The sequence below is a fragment of the Arachis duranensis genome, chromosome 4 (genome assembly GCF_000817695.3).
Source record: "Arachis duranensis cultivar V14167 chromosome 4, aradu.V14167.gnm2.J7QH, whole genome shotgun sequence".
Taxonomy (NCBI): domain Eukaryota; kingdom Viridiplantae; phylum Streptophyta; class Magnoliopsida; order Fabales; family Fabaceae; genus Arachis; species Arachis duranensis.
Genome location: NC_029775.3, coordinates 115921454 through 115942621, shown reverse-complemented (window position 1 = coordinate 115942621; position 21168 = coordinate 115921454). Strand labels below are relative to the sequence as shown.

Sequence of the window (21168 nt, the reverse complement as noted above, 5' to 3'; positions counted from 1 at the left end):
TCGATGTGTTCCTTCCCTCTCTATATATATTCCACTTATCATTTTCTCTTCTATTCTTTCATACTTACATAGCTATCTTACTTCTTCTTTCAAAACTGTGGAAACTAATATAAGCTAAGCTGAGCTATTAGAACTTCAATTAAGCAAAGTAGTGAAGTACATAGCTAAGTAGAGCTTTCATTTATATACACACCAAAATCAAACATGTCTAGCGGAAGCAGATCATCAAGGCAGCGATCTCACTCTACAAGGATCTCCGACGATCAAATCATCCAGCTTGTTTCCAAGTTGCGCCAACTTGTTCCAGAGATTCGCAACAGGCGCTCCGACAAGGTACATTCTGTTAAAAATATAACTATTCATATATACATATATTTTTTATTAATTTAAATTGTTAAAATAAATAATTTCAAAATTAATAATATTCTTATTATTAGTTCAACATTTTGAAGTAAATATCACACTTACTATTAAGCTAAGCATAGATATATACATTAATGGTGAAGATGCCTGAAAGTTGAAACTAAAAGAATAAAAAAATGAAAGCAATAAAAGATTAAAATAAAGTGAATTTGTAAAATAGTGGCATGATGTATAGTTCGTGCAGCACATGTATTATAATAAGGGATAGTCAGATACTGACCCGTATATTATGGACTAAGCTCCAAACAATTCCAAATTCTATGCACATCGATCTCTTCCATACACTTCAATTCAAACCCTTTGCATTGACCGCTATAATAAATTCAATTCTAAACATAGAAAACCATGTTACGTATAATAAATATAGTGACTGATTGAGTAATTATATATTCAATTTCTTTTTTATATATGGAACATTACTTCAGGTATCGGCTTCTAAGGTGCTGCAAGAGACTTGCAATTACATAAAAAACTTACACAGAGAGGTTGATGATTTAAGCGAGCGTTTGGGTCAGTTGTTATCCACAATTGATGCTGATAGTGCTGAAGCTGCCATCATTAGGAGCCTACTTAGCAACTAATTAATTAATAATAATAATTTTCTGCTTATTCAAGGAGATATATATATATGTATAATGCAAGAGTGAGTGGTGTACTTGAAATTATTTGGTAGAGAGTGAAGTATGTACCTTCCATATGGCAGGTAGGGCACTTTGTTAAATAGGGTTCTTGAATGAACATTAAGTACTTTGTACTAAAGAAAGCTATATCATCATCATGCCTCTTTTATTGGTAGCGGTTGTTCAATTTTATTTAAGGTTTCTATCTTATAGTTCTGATTTGTACTTCCATGACTTCACCTATCTAGATGTTTCATGTCAGAATTGTAAGACACATGATATATATATTTATATATATGACTTTGGTCAACAATATTTCTTCATCCTCCTCTTATATTTTATTAAGTTTGAATAGATTTAGAAAATTAATTATGGTAAAAACTCAGGTGAAGTCGACTTTACGTGAAGTTGATATTTGAGAGTCGTTAGATGAAAATTTAGTCAAATTAGTCAAATCATCTGACGACTCTCAGATATCAACTTTACGTGAAGTTGACTGCACCTGAGTTTTTACTATTAATTTTTTTTATTGTAAAATTATGTTCTTAATTTTTATTTTTTAAAAGATTTAGAATTTATAATTTAAAATAAAAAAATTGGCTCCTAGTTGAATTTAATTTAATGTTTGCTTATTTTTATCAAATTAAGAGAGATTATGTATATGATGAACAACAATACTAGATTGATCTAAAATAAATGTTATGATGCTAATGCTAATTTAATATGATTTGCTCAAGAGTATACAAGTAACGAAAAGTTGAATGTGAATGGATATGTATGTAAATTACTAGAAACAATGTAGAATATAAAAAAAATAGTGTATGTGTCGGTAAAGTTGGGTTCAAGTTCCCACACTGAGTGTGTTGACGTGAGTGTGATTTGATGAAGTGTTGGACGGTTTGTTAAATAATGTGAGAGAGATAAAGATCCACCCTTTTAGACTTTTAGTAACACAAAGTGACAACTACATGAGACAATTTCACACAGAAAAATTAAGTGAATGAGAGATTGGAATGTTGCGGTTATTCAAGGAAGCGTGATGTCGCTTCTTTTGCCCTTTCTCTTTTCTTTTTCTTCACAAAGGATTCATCTACATACTCATAAGTTTCCTTTTCATTTTTTTTTTTGGATAGAGTTAGATTAAAGAAGTAGGGGCACAATTATAGAAATGTAATCTTTGAATTTGAATTTAGAAAATTTTTAAATTTTTTACGGTATTTTACACTTTAATATGTCAATGACTAATTATTAAATCTTTGATATTATTTAAACAGATTAATAAATTAATTAAAATTAGTTTATGATTTTTGAATGAAATTTGACTACTACTAGACCTTAATATTCTTTTATGAATAATTTCTGTATTGCAAAATGAAGTTATATCATCTAAGTCTTGATTATATTGGAGCAAATCTTTTATTTTCTTTTTTTATTTTTTATAATAAAAAAGATGTTTAATATGATTGTATAGAAAGAAAAGCAAAATACAACAATGTTTGAAATCATATTCTAAAGCAACAAAAAATTCAAATAAAATTATGGAAATAAAAATTACAACAAACTAATTCTGATACAGAATTTAAGCAATACTACTTGTTATTAATTCATATCATCATCTAACTAAGGAGATCTTAGAAAATAAGAGAACCACTCAATTAACGAATGATATAAATTTTATGTATTGATAACTGTTAAATAATGTTACATTATCACACAATAGAATGAGAGTTGGTCATTTGGTCTAAGTTGATCATATGTAGTATACATATATACATATTGTGGATTGTGAAAATATTTTCTTCTTAACTAGTCATTGATTTGGCTTTAATATATACCGTATCTATATATATAGATGTAGATAATGGATATTCAAATAAGAATAATCTTAAGAAACAATTTTTCTTTCTAACATCAATCAAATTTTTTTAAAATTATTTTGTTTATCTTAAATTCTAGATCCTAAATCATAAACTCTTAATTTTACACTCTAAATTATAAATTTTAAACCCTAAAATTAACTAATATTAACTAATTAAAAGTTGGTTGTCTGTCATTTTTTTCAACAAAATGTTGAGCAAAAAGTGTGATATAGTAAAATCTTAGGAGGGAAATAGAATAATAACTTGGTGTATGTAGATATTATGTTTCTGGGGAAAGTACATGCATTCTAGTATTTATAGTATGCATTCTAATATTACTATTAATTTATAGTATGCATTCAAATAGAATAATAATTTATAGTATGCATTCCAATATTACCACTAATTAGGAGTGAATGAAGCCAAACATATTTTATGACGAAAATGTTTGGTAACTAAAGAAAATTAGTCAAAAACAACCATAACTTACCTTATTTAGCATTTATTAATTGTTGCGATAATTAATTAATGGTAAATAAGATAAATATTTGCTGTTTTTTTTTGTCTACCTAGCATTACCCATTTTATGGTGTCCTCTTCCATTGCGATTGAACTTTTCAATGAGCCAATTCAATTTCTATCCCTTAAAAACTACCTCTATCTCTTTCATTTCTAGTTTTTATGTGTTCCAAATAATTGTAAAATATTTTGCGACTTACAATTTTTTTCTTTTCAAGGGAAAGTTAAAATTTTTTTAACTAACAAAGAATGCAAACTTTTTATTTAGTAAAAAACGTTTACTAATTATTATTTTATATTTTAAACTAAAAAAATGTCAAAATAAGAGATTGAAAATCTTTCATCTCATAAACTAATTTTGAGTGTTAAGTTGACTAATAACTCGATCTTTATATTTGTATTGGGTAAGAAGTTCTCTTTTATTTCGACTATGTTACGTATACACTAAAATTAATTATCAAAGGCAGTCATTAATATTAAATACATATTATAATAATACAGATATATTAAAAATAAATTATATTATACATATATTTATATACAAATACATTAGTAGCTGATTTTGATGTAAAAATAATATTTTTATATTATTTTTATTTTACCCTATATTTATTATATTTTTCACATTAATGGTTCTCATATTTTGTTAAAGTTATTGATAAAAATAGGTAATTAGGAAAACAAAAAGCTCACTAGGGCTGAAAAGAAAGGTAACCTACAAATTAAAGTTAATCGAGGAAAGTAGCAAACAATAAATTGGTCAAACTAATTAATTAAATCAAAATAAGAAATTTAATTTTTTTTAGTTGTTTATGGTATTTTTTAATTCGACAGACTAATGACTAATCTGTTTTGGATTTGAGCTCCATTTAAATGGATGTTATTAGTCAATGAGTTGTTACATGTACAAAGTGAGATTCGAATTCCCGATATTTTTTTAAACAAACGAATGAGCATACTACTCGAATAATTCAAGTTGGTTATAAAAATTCTAATTAGGTGTGTCGATTCAAAGCATTATTTAAGAACAACTTTTCTAAGTTAGTGGCAAGTTGATAGTATGATATTGCGTCCCAAATTTGAAGGAAAGCAGAAACATGTACGGATATATTATATATGTTGAATGATTAGGTAGCCATAATACTGACACTTTTATTTAATTGTCATGGTTTCTGATTCTGATTTGAAAACAAAGCACTGCAAATAGAAGAAAATGACTAAACATTTTATGACGGATCTGATTGGATCCAAAGCATCTACGATCTCTCAGCTTCGAAAACGATAACTCATGATTGATGACTCTTTAATTCTGCTCAAATCCATGATTAACAATGTCACACTCACTGTCAATAAATAAATTAATATTTTGCCAATTTGTTCACCTTAGTTGTATATATAAAAATTAAGGATTTGATGCTTTAAAAAATATGCAACTTCACAATATAAGACAATGTAGTTAGAGAGCCATTGCTGTGTTAGCTAAAATTTTGATTAAAACAGATTTGTCGTCTTAGCATTTTATATCTTTTCTTTGTATTACTGATGGGTATTAATTTTTTTTTTCAATTTTTCTTAAGAATTGAGAGTACAAATCATTTGATTTAGCACTCTAAAATATTTAGAAAGCATCGTTTGAATTGACTAAATAACTAATTATCATGTGTCATGATCATAATAATAAGTCTGAAAATCACAGCTATAAGTACCAACTAACTCTTCATTTATTCGTAGACCAAGATGATAAGTAACATCTAAAAAAAGACAACAGTACATTAGGCAACAATGCATTAAGCCACTAATTTTTTAATTTTAGTTAGAAAAAAAAATCACAAACCCTAGTTTTTTATTTTTAACTAACATAACAAATAACTAATTTTTATTTATTCAATAGAACCCTAATATATTCCTATAATTTATATTCTTAATCTATATATATTTCAAATATACTCCTAAACCGTTAATATGAATTTTCAATGATTGACTAATCTACCATATAATATATTTATTAGACAACATACATAGTATAAAATTATTCAAAAATAATTTTAGATCTATTAATTATAATTTAAACTAATCTGATCATTCAAATGTTCTTTAATATAATATATCTACTTTTGTTCAATCCATCAATGTGGTTATTATTTGACATTGTTTCCTTTGTACATCTTCATTAAGGACATTAGCTCTACATATAACTTATTTGTCCGAATTATAAACATTGAATAAATAAAAGTTAAATAACTTCCATTAAATTAATATTACTTTTTCTTACTAAATGCTATGGTTATATATATATAGTTATTTCACTTTTTTTATTTATAATATATATGAAAATAACAAATGTGAGATTTTATTATTAGCAATTTCTGTTGGTAAAATTGACACTATCAAAAAGAATAACATTAAAAGTTAAAAAATCATGAAAATATGAAGAACAAAAATCTTTTTTTTTTAATATAAAAAAGGAGAAAATTAAAAATGAGTTGAGAAATCGAAATATCACATGTCTAAAATATATATAATATTAGAATCACGTGGCATGCACAAATTTTAACTTTTATAAACTTTTTCCATATTGTGTTCTAATAATTATTTCACAACTGCATATTGAGTTCATGATATAGTACAATTTTGGTTGGGATAAAAAAGGGTATGTTTTTGTGTGAGAGTGTTTGACTATATTGCATGCCGTCCCCATGCATGCATGTGAAGCTATTATCCGAAAGAGATGCACTAACATGCAAGGAAAGGAACCTCAATCAAATAGGGACTCAATTGGAAAACCTATGTCTTTCAATTTCTCAACAAAGTGCCTCACTTATTAGGTAAATTACTTGCATGCACCGGTGTTTCATTAATGTGGTCCAACCATGATTATTCATTTAATTTGTACCTGGCGAATAAGATATATATAAGGCCAAATGATTAAACAACTTAAAGAAGTAATTAAGGACATTTTTTACTAGGTCCAATTAGTTCAACACACATGCATACTAAAAAAAGCATTATTTAGGAACTTTAATTTTAATAAATTGACAGTCTAAAGATGTTTTATATAGTCGTCCAATTACGTTTATTTTTTTAGATAATTATTTATACTATTAATATAAAATGTAAATTTTTTTTTGCAAACATAATGTTATGTATGCGATTAAATAATGTACGTATAAAACTGTTTTACAATGCATCAAAATTAAAATTCTTATTTATACATAAAGATTTATGTTGGTAGCTAACTAAGACATATGTCTTGTTGCCTTAGAATTGATGCATATATATGGTGCATTTTTTTATAATGATTTTATTACTTAATTTTTTTACTATAATGAAAAGGCTATAAATTGAAAACTTAACAAAATTATGCATAACAAAATTTTAATAATTAAGACATGTAGAGGTTAGTATCATATTTATTTTGTTGTAGTAAAAGCCAACATGCATTTTGATCTATTATTAAAATGTTCCTGGGTTTGATGAAGAAAACAATTTGACATAAATGAAAACACACCGTACAGTTCTATCAATCAATGTCATGATCAAAGTTTGGCATAATAATAATCAAACGTAGATCTATTTTATTGAATAATATCAATGTATTAGTGTATGTATGTAGGTTTAGAAAATTAAGTTAGATTATATTCAAAATAACGAGTATTTTTCATAACTCAAGCAAAGATTTTTTTATCGTTAAATTTTAGTAATTTGGATCAATTTTTAAGAGACTCGTCAATTAAAGTTGACAAACTGTTGGAATATAACGTGGGAAAAAAAATAAAGAGAAGATGGAATGATTTTCTCTCACTAATTAAACAGTTTAATTTCAATTATCAAATCAAATTAATTAGTATTTGAAAGCTACCAAACATGGGAACCTTATCTTTCAGTTGTATTGCCATTGAAAGCTAAGCATGATACTAATAACCTCCTAAATATGATAAAAATATGATGTGCTTGGTTAATGACTCAAAAATGGAAATTCTATATATTATAAAAACAAAACAAATGTTATAAAACAAATTAAGTTAGGCTTAATTTGGGGTGATGGGAACAACACTAAACTGAATAGGAAAACAAACAAACAATATTTGGAAACCATAATTTGAAAATTATAGATAGCCATAACTTTTTTTTTTTGCATTTATTAATTATGGCAAGAATAATTCTATAATATTAGATATAATAGATATGTAGTTATAGATTTTACACAAATGAAATTATTGATGTTAAGTTGATTAAATAAAATAATTTTATATTATTGTTCCTCTAATATTGTCAATAATTGAAAATTAAATGCAAAATATGTGGGTGCATATGAACGCTAGAATAAATTAAAAAACCAATGAACAAAAAGACGATTCCGGGACTCAATAATTGAGCCAAGGTGTGGGCCAAGGCCTAGCTACTAGCTAGAGTACTCAATGTGTATAAATTACAGGATTTAGTCTGGCCCTTAAAAGGTAAGCCCAAAACATAATGGTGATTACTCAACAAATCCATAAAGAAATGATACACCTAAAGGCCCATTTATTCTGAAATTTAGATTATGACAAATTTTTTTTGAGAAATTTAGATATTTCGAAGAGTACTAACTAGCTCTGGATTTCAAATCACATTTTGCACTTAACCACAGCTAACCCATATGTCCAAAAAAATAAAGAAAACAAACACAACTAATCCATTGACTCTTTAACATTAGTCAATTTGGATCTTTATTTAGTTTCACCCAATTTTTAGCCTAATTATACCTAAATCTTTTTATTGTGGATGTATAATTCATTCCGCTAAAAAAATTTGTAGATATTCGTTGGCAGACCAAGTATACAACAACTAACCTCCACAAAAATAGTTTGTAATTTTGCAAATCAATTTAGATTGATATAATAATTAATTTACTAATCTATTTAAATAAGTACTGAAGATTCGAATCTCACTTTATGCATGTAATCATTCACAACAATAAACTCTTAAATTTTGGGACGTGAAAATAGAACTGTCAAACGGGATAGACTAGCCCATTTAGACCCAGTCCATTAAACCAATGGATTAGATGGGTTGAATCGTTTAAGCCCACCTCATTCGCGTGCCGTAATTTTTCAGTTCGTATCATTTATGATCAGTTCGATGAGTTAAACGAACCAACCCAATTATTTTTTTTATTTTATTTTTAAAAAAATATTTTGACAAAAAAAATTAATTTTAAGTAAAAAATCTTAAACAAATAATATTTTTAATTGATTGGTTGGATTTTCGAGTTAAATTGAGAGAAATATCAATTAAAGATACTATTTTTTAAAAAAAGTAAAAAAATAAATAAACCACTTATTTAATTCATCATTTTTTTTTTATCAATCGAACTCAATCCATTTAATCTAAAATTTAAATAGACTTAATTTAAAAAACAAAATTCACTCATTTATACAAGTCACCTGATAGATTTAGCCCATTTTAACTCCCTAGATGATGATAACCGTAAGGGTGCAATAAGAAGTTTCTTGTTGTTATAGTATTAGAGCCGTATTTTGCTTTCATTAAGACACCAACTACCACATACTATTCCCCACCAATCAAATGATGAAAAAACGGGACACATGCATTCAAACAATAATCAACACCGTCATTCAAATATTCAACTTTACGCGCGTGTAATCCACTTCCACTCTCACTACCTTTTCTTTTTGTCAAAATAATAATAATGTCTCCAAATATGACCAACAAAACATGATCCTACTTTGGATTGGTTCGCCGCTCTCTTTCATTCATCTCTGCAAGTAACACAATTCTGCTTCAGTTAACTGTACCTGTTTCACCAATTTCAATCTTGCTTCACTCTTTCAGGGTACTTTTACTTTCACTACCTTTGATTTTCCATAATGGTATTTTTTTTTCTTCCAATTTTTAAGGCCTTGGTTTGGTTACATGTCCTTGTTCTGTTCAGTGCCTCACTTCTTCATGATCAAATCAATCTGGGAATTTTTTTAAAAGCTTGTTAATTTTGGATTCTTTTTATCCTTGATGATCAAACCCAGTTGGGGATTTTGGGATTTGGAACAGTTTGCATTGGTTGTTGGTGGTGTTTGTGAGTTTGGACATTGATGTTATGTTCCTTTTGCATGTCAGGACCTGATGTGTGATTAAATAGCAAATAATCAAATTAGTAATTAAAAAGTTAAAAACTTTGTGATTTGAGAGCATTGTTTTGTGTGCTGAAATTGAGGCTCATATGTGTTTGGGACCACTACATGTTTTTGGAATTCAGCATCTAGTAAGATAGCTAGATAGATAATGTTTTTAACTCTTATGCTTATCTTCATTGTTTGTTACTTTGTTCATTCTTGAACTAAGCTTATGAGTAATGAGTTTCTCAAGTGACATTAATAAATTTCCTTGCAGGGTTATTCACTCTCTATTTTGTTCTAATCACTTGTTAAGGTTTTGACCTACATTGCTTTCTGCAGGTTTGTTGAATTGAATCAAGGTTCATTTTGTTTTCCTTCCAAATTGAGAAATTTTGTATTCACTTCGCAACTATGTATCCTGGTGGTTACACTGCTGAAGTTACAAGCTTATCCCCAAGAGCTACAGAAAAGGATGTGCACAATTTCTTCACATATTGTGGCATAATTGAGAATGTCGAAATCATCAGGCAATGTTTCTCAACCTTTATTCACTGATAAAAGTATATTATACTGAAATTGAATCATTTTTGCTAGTTTTTGTGATCAAGTGTTGACTTCGATTAGATTGTATAGTTTGGTATTCATGGTTCTATAAAAATTGTTGGAAAGTCACAATTCTTCTGCATTTTTCTTTATGTAGGTTGCATATTGAATTTTTACCAAGTCTTGATATTAATATAATTTTTAAACAATATAAATGAAATGAGTAGCTATTGGTATTCTTGGAATACATATTTTGAATATGTTTTAAGATCATACAAGTATTTCTGGTGTGATGGACGATTATACGAACTTGTGATATTTGTCTACAAGACAATGCGAGTAAGTCGCAAATGTTAAGACTGGTAGAATATTATCCCTCAATTTGAGAGAGACATTAGTGTTTCTATATTGGAGGATGTGTTTATGTCCATTACTTTCTTTATATTTGATAGATTCCAGATTATCTCAAATTCACTGTTGTATTGAGCTTCCTTTGCTATATACTTTTGCAATGTATTGAGCTATTTCGCAATATGTTTATTCAGAGGTTTTTTATTACTAATTGCTGCTGTTACAATTAAGGAAGTCATAGATTTCTCTTTCTAATTTACATTGCCATAATGTTTATTCTTTTCTGAATAATAAGATAAATAAAAATCAGCATGCTGAAATAGACTATTTTAAAGATGTTGATATGGGTTTGTTCACTTCACTCCACAGTTCTGTTGAATATAAAGAATGTATACTTGTAAGTTGCAAGGTTCAAATGATATCATGGAAATAATAATAGGAAGAACTTGTTCTTGTCATTGTCAAGATACAGATCCGATGAATGTTCATCCACTGCATATGTGACTTTTAGAGATGCTTATGCCTTGGAAACTGCATTGTTGCTGAATGTAAGTTGTTTACCCTGTTGCTTCTTTGATCACTTTGTGAATATCACGGATCGAATTTGGCGTAATATACCATAGATTTCTTTCTCTTGAATTTCTACTAATGCGCGCTACATAAATATCATTTTTAGTTGATGCTGATTTGTTTACCATTGAAGTGCAAGATGAATATGAAACCTCTTCAAATCACTTTCAAGTTCTGTCTGATCAAGCTAATAATTGAGTTTTAGTTCAGCATGTAAATATTAATAACCCTTGTTAATATTAATTTGGATTAACATGTAATGAAAGTTATTAATCTAAAGGTGGTTGATGCATCACTCTCTCACTTTACAATCCAAATCCTTTGGTATTCTTGAATGATGTTTGCTAGCCTGCATATTTTGGTGCAATGCAATTTCAGGGATCCATGATTTTGGACCAATGCATATGCATTTCGCGTGGTGCAGATTACATCGATGACTGCCATAATTGGAACAGCCATGAATCAAAGCCTGAATACAACGTTACAACCTCAGAAGTATGCTTGAAATTCTTCCTTAGGAATAATGTCTTTGTGTTTAGTTTGACCAAGTTGATATTCAACCATTAATTAACACTGTTTTCTTCAACAGGACATGCATATGGATAAGTTTGTTTCTTCCCCTGGAGAAGCACTAGTTATGGCGCAGGAGGTCGTAAAAACAATGGTAGCTAAGGGATATGTCTTGGGAAAAGATGCATTTGTCATGGCAAAATCATTTGATGAATCTTACAGTGTATCATCTACTGCGGCGACCAAGGTTGCCGAACTCAGCAGTAAAATTGGGTTAACTGACATAATCAATTCTGGTTCCGAAACCTTTAGATCCGTCGATGAGAAGTACCACGTTACAGACATCACTAAATCAGCTGCAACTGTGACCGGAACAACAGCTATAGTAGTGGCAACAGTTACAGGGAAAGCCGCTGTGGCGACCAGTAATGCCATTGTCAACAGCAAATACTTTGCAAAAGGGGCTCTCTGGGTTTCAGACATGTTGAGCCGTGCCTCGAAAGCTGCCGCTGATCTCGGGCAGCATGGGAAGTGAAACTCCAAAGATGTAAATTGATCTCATATATGTTCAACTGTTATATGTACTCAAAATAAACCAATAGAAATGCTTGTGTTATTGATCTAAGCTATAGAGTATGAGGATTGAACTTGTTTGTGTATCATTTTTAGAAATCAGAGAAAAATGTAGAGTTTCTGTGTTACATACATTGTTCCTTGTAAGTGTTGCATAATGTTAAACTAATGTTCATGTCTGAATTTTGGAGCATATTAAGAGACATGAAAGGTGATGCAGAGAAAATATTCAATGCAGGTAAAAAAACACTCTGATACCATGTTATGAATCATAACGAGAAGTTGAATATGGTAAGAAAGTTGAATACACAAGCAGATTGTAACTTTATATATAGGGTGATAAATATTAAATTTTTAACAAACAGTATAATATTCCCTAGCTTGCTACATAAAAGATGATTAATTTTAGATTCAAGTAGATTTGTTGAATCAAGACATCAACCATCTTTTTCATGATGCATAACACAACCGGTTGTTACTTTTCAAATCATTAGCATTCAACAATCTTACATAATAACATGTGAACTAATTTCTACTATTTTTATGCTGCAACAGGTTGATTCCTTGCCAACCACACTCTTATACTTTTATGGTCATCTTAGCCAACATTATCTCATTGAATAAAACTAGATATTCATCATGCTCTTTACATCCCAACCACTACTTTGCCCTTTCCAACCTTGCTTTTTGCAATAATTAAATAAATAAAAAGCTTAGTTGCATCCATCTCAATTAATTGATTGTTCCTTTTCCCTTGATTCATTCCAACAGATTAACAAAACCATATTTGTGCTAAGTTTTACCTTGATAACATCAACATGCATCCTTGCCCATGTATATGTAGTGGTTGGATTCTTTGTCCTAGAGGACACTACTACTTAAGGAATTATATTAATTTAGTGAAATTTTCAAAATTACATGAAAGTGACAAGTCATTAGATATAACAACTCTACACTTTTCATCATCATCATCATCATCAAACAACTAAATCTTGTTCAAGCTAATTTGTAAGGGTGAAAGTTGAGAAATTATCATTTGCATTGCATCATGGTGCTTTAAGTACAAAAGTTTCAATAACCATTTTCTCCAAATAAAGTAGCATACCAAAAAAGCAAAAAGTCTTATTTGAAAGTAAAGCTACTAAATTATTTAATATATTATTTTTTCATACAAAGTCTTCAAAGTTGTGATGCACTCTTCCTTTTAATGTCAAAACTGTCCATATCAATTGGGGTCACTGACAAATAACAAATTGACAATGTTAGGTGAATTTGTGAACGTATATAAAAGAAAAATGTACCAACCTTGTGTATTCTACATCTAACACTATTATATCATCCACATAAATAAGCAATTGCCACCTTCAACCATTAACTGCACTGTAACTATCATCTACCCTTAGCCACCTAAATGGATTGTGATTTGATTGGACAGCAAAGGAGACATGTAAACAATGGAATTTTTTCACTTGCCAGTATATGAACACATGTATATGATTAAAAGAAGACATAATTAGTAGGTATAAGAGGAAATAAAGGTTACCCATTTGGCACAAATCATTTGTATCATTCAGGTGTTCCTTAGTGGTGATTTATCTTTTGGATGGCACAACATGGAGTTTCAATTCTAAATTCCATGATCACATTCACATCAATTTGTTAGAAATTTATCATATAAGAATATGAATTTAAATTCTTATCCATGTAAAGTTTGTTTATATACTTACTCAGTCGTGTATATGTCTTAGTCTTGTACATTATCTTTTTTGGTTTTTCATGATATCTTCTAACTCGACAAGTCAATAATTAATTCGCAGCAGATCTGAACTCCACTCAAGAGTTTATCGTGGCCAATAGATTTTTGAATACACAAGACGGGATTCTAACTCCCAACACTTACTTAATCGGAGAAGTAAATTGATCATTCAACCAATTCAAGTTGATTAGTCATAGTTTTGTACATTATCTAATATCGAATTCGTCTAACCTTTTGATATACCTAAACTAAAATACAATTTCTTCTTTCATTTTGATTAATATGGTAACAAATCTTGTGATGATGAATGGAAACTAGTCTAGAGAACCCTCTTTTCAAATTTTAAGCGCCTTTTCTGTAGTATATAGTATATATAGTAGCTATGAACTGTGGTTGATACCTGAAGTCAAATTTGGAGATTCTTCTTGTCTTTGGGAGTTTAGGACCATATGGCCTATGCTGTGTCGTTTTGTTACTTATTTCCAAAGCAACGGACTAAAAGTTCAACTTATTTTAAACTTGATGTAGAAGAATCATAAACAATACAACATAGACAGACTAACCTTAAAATCAGAATCATAAAGAACTAACTAATCTTATGAAACATCTTTTAACTTCAAAAATATTTTATTGTATGCTTTTGAAAGTTGTTAGTGCAGAAATAGTCTATTATCAGTTATTATAGTAATTGTTATTTTTTAAGAAGGATAGTGGATATACATTCACATCACATGATTTGACTCAACTATAAACTTCTTTGGCCCGATTTGACCAACTAGTATGCTATTTTATGCCACCACTTAACTTGAGTATATATATATAAAATCCAAGAAAATATGAGTTGGTGAAAGCAGAGAATCAATATATAGCAAAAAGCACACACTTAGTCACTTACCATCTGCAGATAAATTGGGACCTAACAAAATTTTATATGATTAATTCTTCTATAACCAAGAAAGTCAGAAACTGTGATCCAATATAGGAGGCTGCAAAAAATGTGCTACCTACAAATGATACTGTGAATGATAAATTTGGTAACAGAAGGAAAATCATGGTAATTGAATTGAGCTCATAAGTCCAGAAATCATTCCTCATTCAAGACCTCTAATGTATTGATGTGGTGACTCAACATTACATCTTTGAAATTGTAAAAAGGAGAATTCATCTTGAAGTAAAAGAATGCACATATACTAACTAAATTAGTAATTCACTTTACATGAAAAGGAAATTTCATACAATACAACCCAGAATTCTTTCTTTCTTTGTATTTTTATTTTTATTGGATTTTTTTTTATGTGTGGAATGGAAAATTAAAAAAGTGTACACTATGCAACAAGCTGCAGTGGTTGTGCAAAAAGAGACAAATTAGAACACAATATTTCACTCTTTCTATTGCACAATTCCATGATCTTCACTAATAGTATCAAGCATGCTAAAAAAAGTTCACTATACAACAAAATCTCACAGAGAAAATAAAGGACTAAAAACTCAAAAAAAGAAAAGGTCTTTATGTAAGTATCACCTGGAAGTATATGAAACTAATAGCAGCAATTGGGGCAACGAATTAGTCCATTTTCATTGCAATCAGGGCAACGTTGGAATCCACCATCATCACAATCACAATCTCGTTGCTCTTCTTCTTCATGATAACCTTCATAGTAGATTTTACAGCTTCCAGAACATGTTTCACAAGGAACAAATCTAACATCACCACATACCTCACAAACTTTCTCTTCAATCCTCTCACAACATTCCAATTTCTTCTCAAGCTTCCCATCTTCATGCAATCTCTGAATCTCTTCAGCTCCACCAATGTAGTTCCTCCCAACAAACACCTTTGGCAACCCTCCACCACTATATGCATCACCAAGAAGTTCTTTCAGCTCCTCCTTGAACCCCGAATGCATCGAAACATCCCTCTCATCCATCCTTAAATGCATCCCTTTGAGGATCATCCTCACCTGGCAACAATCCTCATAAGTCTTCCTCACCCCACGAAGGCTTGTGAAGTACAACACAACTTTTTCCTTCCCACAAGAAGAAGGATGAACAAGAAGATCAACATCCTTCGAATTCGAAACTACTCGATCATCGTCACCCCCTCCTCCTCTGCCTTTGCTCTTCTTATTGGATACTTGTTTCTCTTCATCACACAATGTTGATGGCCTAAGGTGAAAAGGGCTTTCAGGTGATAGCTGCATCAATGATTTTCTAAAAGATGCAATGACTTCAGGATCAAACTCTGAGATTGCAGGGTTGAGTCTTGCTTCTTCTTCACTCATTCTAATCCACAATGACCTTGGTGGATCATCAACAAGGGCTTTTGATACTGGAGTTCTAAGTTCTGCTTGGACATCATCATCAACATCATCATCATCATCATCATCATCATCATCATCATCATCACCCTTGATATCAAAAGAGAAGCTCTTGAAGTGATTTGGTGACCTGTAAGGGCTTGTGTCTTCAAGCCCTGCCATCAATTCCCATGTGTTGATTGTTTCAGGTTCACCAGGTGGTGTTCTTGTTGGTGTTTTAGGAACAACTTTTGTCAACTTTTGCTCAATCATGTTGGACCAAGTCTTGGCTTCAACCAACTCCATTGAAAACTCTTCCTTCTTCTTAATCCCCTCCTTCTCTTTCTCTGGGATGAAGCTTGTTCCATGATCAAACCTGAAACTCTCACTGTTTGTAAGCATTTCTTTAGATGAAGGCTTTGGAGCAGGGGGATTGAGCTTCATGCTGTCTAGGGTGGTGGATTTGAGTGCCACAACATGGTAGTTATCACCTTCAGCTTGTGGAGGATGATGAACATGCATTGAGTAGCTTCTGGAAACAGGAGAATATGGAGCATTGCAATGGCGGCAACGTTTCTTTTGCTTGGAACTAGCACAACCCATGATCACAAAAAACAAAAATAATAAATTTTGACCATAAAAGAATAATTTTTTAAAACAAAAACTCAAACTTTGAGGTTTCAATTTTGGTGTGCCATTAAAGACTTACAGCAAAATTGAGAACCATGGAATGATCAATGATCAATGATCCACAGAATGGTGATTGCCGATTGTGGAAAGAAAAAGGGTGAAAAAAATTAAATAAAACAAGGCAATTCATCAATCACCATGTGTGCAAAAAACAAACCCACAATTTGTTTGCGTTTGTGATGATCATCATGAACATGCTGATGGAGATGCAAAGAAACAATGGCAACTAACTTTGAAAGATTGTTTTTTTTTTTAATGTTGTTTTTTTTTTTTCCAATGAGAGAGGAACAGAAAAAAATGGTAAAAAGGAGTCTGAAACTGAAGAAAAATCTGCAGAAAGAGAAATGGGAAAGGAAGAATTTGGAAAGTGAATTGCTTAAAGGTCAAAGAAACGAGGCTGAGGGATTGATCAAGATCACCACTTTGATCCCACACGGTTTTTCTTTCTCTCTCTTGAATTTTGGAGAGAGAGAGAGAGAGAGAGAGAGGAAATGAACAACAAGAACAGCAGGAGTACAAAATAGGGGGGAATTGCAAAAGTTTTAGTTTTCTTTATGACTTAATTTTATTTTGGATAAGGTGATTAACTGATTATCCGTTATCCGCTTAAAATTAGTTAGTATAAATTTTATATAAAAAAGTTGACATATAAACACGAATATTTTCGCGTAATATTAATGGTTGAGTCAAATTTATTAAATTATTAACAAAATTTTAATGTATACTTTTTATAAAATCTATGGGCATGGTACATAATTTAAAAGAAGTATTTGAGGTTAGGGTTAATTTTTTATTTTTGGCGTTGGTCAATAAACAATATTGTAAATTATATATAAAAAAAATTGAGAGTGTTCTTAAAGTTTAACGTGCTCTGCTAAGATTTAGCAGAAAAATTTTACTATCTATAATTTTTTTGTGATTAATCAATTTGTTCGAGTAATCTAGCATCATTGTGTCAACTTGATCACCATGACAGCAAATGCTGCTATTACTGTTAACAATCAACCTAAAGAAAAAAACACAATAATCAGTTTTAATGAGAAAGACGTGCAGGTTGAAACTAAAACTTGTGTAAAAAATTTAGTTGAGAGACTTTTGCCGGATAAATCACTCTCAAACAGTATTGTGGAGGCTGCTATGTATTTTATATGGAGGCAACCGGAGGATTTTAAAGTGGTAGATCATGGAGAAAATATATTTCGATTCTTTTTTGGAGATGAGAAGGATATGCTTTGTATTGAGAGGGGTGCTCTTTGGCTATTCAAAAATTACATCCTGAATCTTAGGAGATGGAAGGAGAATGAGAATAATACAGAAATATATATTGCCCACGTCATATGGATATAAATTTGGGGTTTGTCAGAACAATTCAAGACTAAAGAATCAAAAAGAAAGATAGGAGACTCATTTGGAGAGGTGCTAGATGTTGATATCTTTCACGTTTGAGACAAGGAACATAGCATTGTTAAAATCTAGAAAAACTAGGATGTAACAAAACCACTCAGAAGATATGTCAAGCTTGTTGGTCCCAAAAACCAACAACTTGAAGTTGCACTAAAGTATGAACGGATTGATACCTTTTGCAATTGTGGATTTATTGGGCATGAGACAAGAACTTGCAATTTTCAAATTGAAGATTCGTTGAAGGGAGAAGTGGAAGAAGAAAAGTGGAGGAATTGGTTGAAAATCGACCATATGGGAAGAAAAAAGGGTGCTATGTGTTGGGCCGAACGTGGGGAGCTCTCGACCACCGGGGAGAATTCGGGGAGGAATCAAGTGCGAGAACATAAGATGAGAAGACACCACATCCAACTCAAAACCTTAAGGTGTCAAGTTAATGGGTCTCTCATCTTATAAACTCCTCACTCTTCCATGCTTTCTTAGATGTAGGACTAACTCCAACACTCCTCACACTTGTAACACTAACAATCTCCCCCTCAAGTGTGAGTCTCCACATCAAGCATCAACTCCCCTCTAGCTCCACCACCACTATGAGTATTCATCCATCACACCACCGCAAAACACCGCGGGACACGCCGCCCGGACCACCTTTGCCGGGAAGACTTTTGATGCTTCACCTTGAATACTCCTTAAAACCACCAGACCGATTAACCATCGGTTCTGACACCACTTTGTTGGGCCAAACGTGGGGAGCTCTTGACCAACGGGGAGAATTCGGGGAGTAATCAAGTGCGAGAACATAAGATGAGAAGACACCACATCCAACTCAAAACCTTAAGGTGTCAAGTTAATGAGTCTCTCATCTTATAAACTCCTCACTCTTCCATGCTTTCTTAGATGTAGGACTAACTCCAACACTCCTCACACTTGCAACACTAACACTATGAAGGATAATTCTAATATTAATCTGCCTAAATAGAAAGAAAACTCACACAACAGGGTCAAAAAGTCAACTCTAGTCAACTTAATTAAGGGACTAGCCAATCTATTAATGCAGTCTCGAAAAAGAGAGGGGGAGTAGTGAGGAAGCAGAAGTTATGAGTAATGCTATCGTTCAAAAGAAGACACAAACAGCAAAGTATTTTCCACAAATCAGTACCGATTCAGAAATAGAAAGAAACAATGCTAAAGAAAGAGACGAAAAGGAATATTCGAAGGGGATTGAAGCAAAAACATGCTTTGTATTTAGAGAACAAGGGTAGCAGCTTACACAATCTACTAACAAGAGACAAAACTTAAAGCAACTAGCAGAAAAACTATCACAGTATTAGGAATTAAGAGGAGTTCACAAAGAGAAATGGTCCCACCCTTTGGCACTATAATATTGGATTGGGGAGGGAGATTAGAACTAGAAATTGATAGAAAAGCAAAGATATGGGCTCGTGTTAGTAGAAACAGAAAATATCTATTCTACTTCAGAACACGTGCGAGCTCCATCTAATGGAAAAATAAGATTCAATCTTCGCCCCGTCACCCCTCCGAGGCTCAAATAACTCAATTTTCTACCATGAACTATTTGGGTTAATGGATTGGTTCGATCCAGAACTTGAGATAATGGATGTAATCCAAAAAAAGATTCAAAAGTAGTTGTTGGTGGAGTTGAAGTCACCAAATTCTGAAGAGTCGGTATCAATTTAAGTCTAATTGCTCCACATATAGTTCCTTTAACCATATTTTCTAAACGTTTGAACTAAACAATTTATGTCTTACTAGATTTAGGTTATTTTCGACAAAATCATTATTTAAAAAAGAGTTAGAAATAGAAATTATGCTAAGAGAAAAAGGTGCAAGCGGAAGAGGGAGAGGGTGCCACCCTACAATGGGCACCTAGTGACCCATGAAGATGATGATGTAGAATTTTCGGGGCATGAAAAATCCCCTGATAGTTCACAACATACACAGAATTTCTAGATCTCATTCTCCCGAGGTAATATTTTTATGTGAAATTAAGAATATTACCACGAATATTACAACTCAATGCAACAAAGCAGGTTTTCTGCAGATATATTGTGTGGATCCTATAGGTCAATCTGGTGGGTTAGTGCTGGCATGGAAGGATAATACAATTGTCTTAATTCTTTCTAGCGATGAATTCTTTATTTTCTTTGAGTGGACAGATCCTACCAAACAAAGAAAATGGAAAATAGTTGTTGTTCATTTACATTGTAATGACAACATTCAATTTAATCAATACTGAAGAATTATTAAGTTTAAAATGATAGCCAGTCCTTATTTTCTTGTGATAAGCGACTTTAATGCCATCTCCGCCTATCATGAGAAAGAGGGAGGAAGAATAAAGTCGGCCTCATCACTAGAGGCTTTTAATAACTTCATTAGTAATGGTGATCTGATGGACTTAGGATTCAAAGGGAGAAAATTCACTTGGTGCAATAGACAATACAGTGACAACCTAATTATGGAACGATTCGATAAATGCCTCTCTATACATCATTTCAGAGCAAATTATCCACGAGTAACAATCCTACATTTAGATGATACAGACTCTAACCGTTGCCCTTTGATGCTATTGGCAGACAGGGAGGAGCACAAGGCAAAAAGAAGATTCCGATTTCAGGAAAGATGGTGTGACAATGAGAAAGTTTTTAATACGGTGAAAGAAACATGAAGGACTGAATTTAATGGCTCTCTAATGTTCAAGCTGTTCTCTAAACTGAAAAAATGCATACATGTTTTGGTAGAATAGCAGAAGTCCGGCTCTAGCAATTCGCAAAAGCTAATATCTGATCTAAAAAATCAATTAGAGTTGGAAAAATTAAAGGAGATAGAGGCAACAAGATCAATTATTTTACAGTTGGAGGAAGAATTAGCTAAAGCCTACTTATAGGAGGAGATGTATTGGAAGGAAAAAACTAGAATTCA

General features: G+C 31.2%; 3 protein-coding genes across 3 annotated transcripts; 2 read left to right on the top strand and 1 right to left on the bottom strand.

Annotated features, from left to right (window-relative positions):
* Positions 1 to 76: 76 nt before the first annotated feature.
* LOC107486392 (transcription factor PRE6-like) lies at positions 77 to 1214 on the top strand. Its single transcript, XM_016106926.3, has 2 exons — positions 77 to 333; positions 849 to 1214. The coding sequence occupies exons 1-2, from the start codon at positions 205 to 207 to the stop codon at positions 1002 to 1004; spliced, it is 285 nt and encodes a 94-aa protein (XP_015962412.1). The 5' UTR covers positions 77 to 204; the 3' UTR covers positions 1005 to 1214.
* Positions 1215 to 9062: 7848 nt separating this feature from the next.
* LOC107486727 (binding partner of ACD11 1) lies at positions 9063 to 12212 on the top strand. Its single transcript, XM_016107292.3, has 5 exons — positions 9063 to 9257; positions 9877 to 10064; positions 10904 to 10979; positions 11380 to 11496; positions 11591 to 12212. Exons 2-5 carry the CDS (start codon positions 9949 to 9951, stop codon positions 12044 to 12046), a joined length of 765 nt encoding a protein of 254 aa, XP_015962778.1. The 5' UTR covers positions 9063 to 9257; positions 9877 to 9948; the 3' UTR covers positions 12047 to 12212.
* A 2991-nt stretch (positions 12213 to 15203) lies between these two features.
* On the bottom strand, positions 15204 to 17333 carry LOC107486728 (uncharacterized protein At3g28850-like). Its single transcript, XM_016107294.3, has one exon. It carries the CDS (start codon positions 16738 to 16740, stop codon positions 15379 to 15381), a length of 1362 nt encoding a protein of 453 aa, XP_015962780.1. The 5' UTR covers positions 16741 to 17333; the 3' UTR covers positions 15204 to 15378.
* Between the last annotated feature and the right edge of the window lie 3835 nt (positions 17334 to 21168).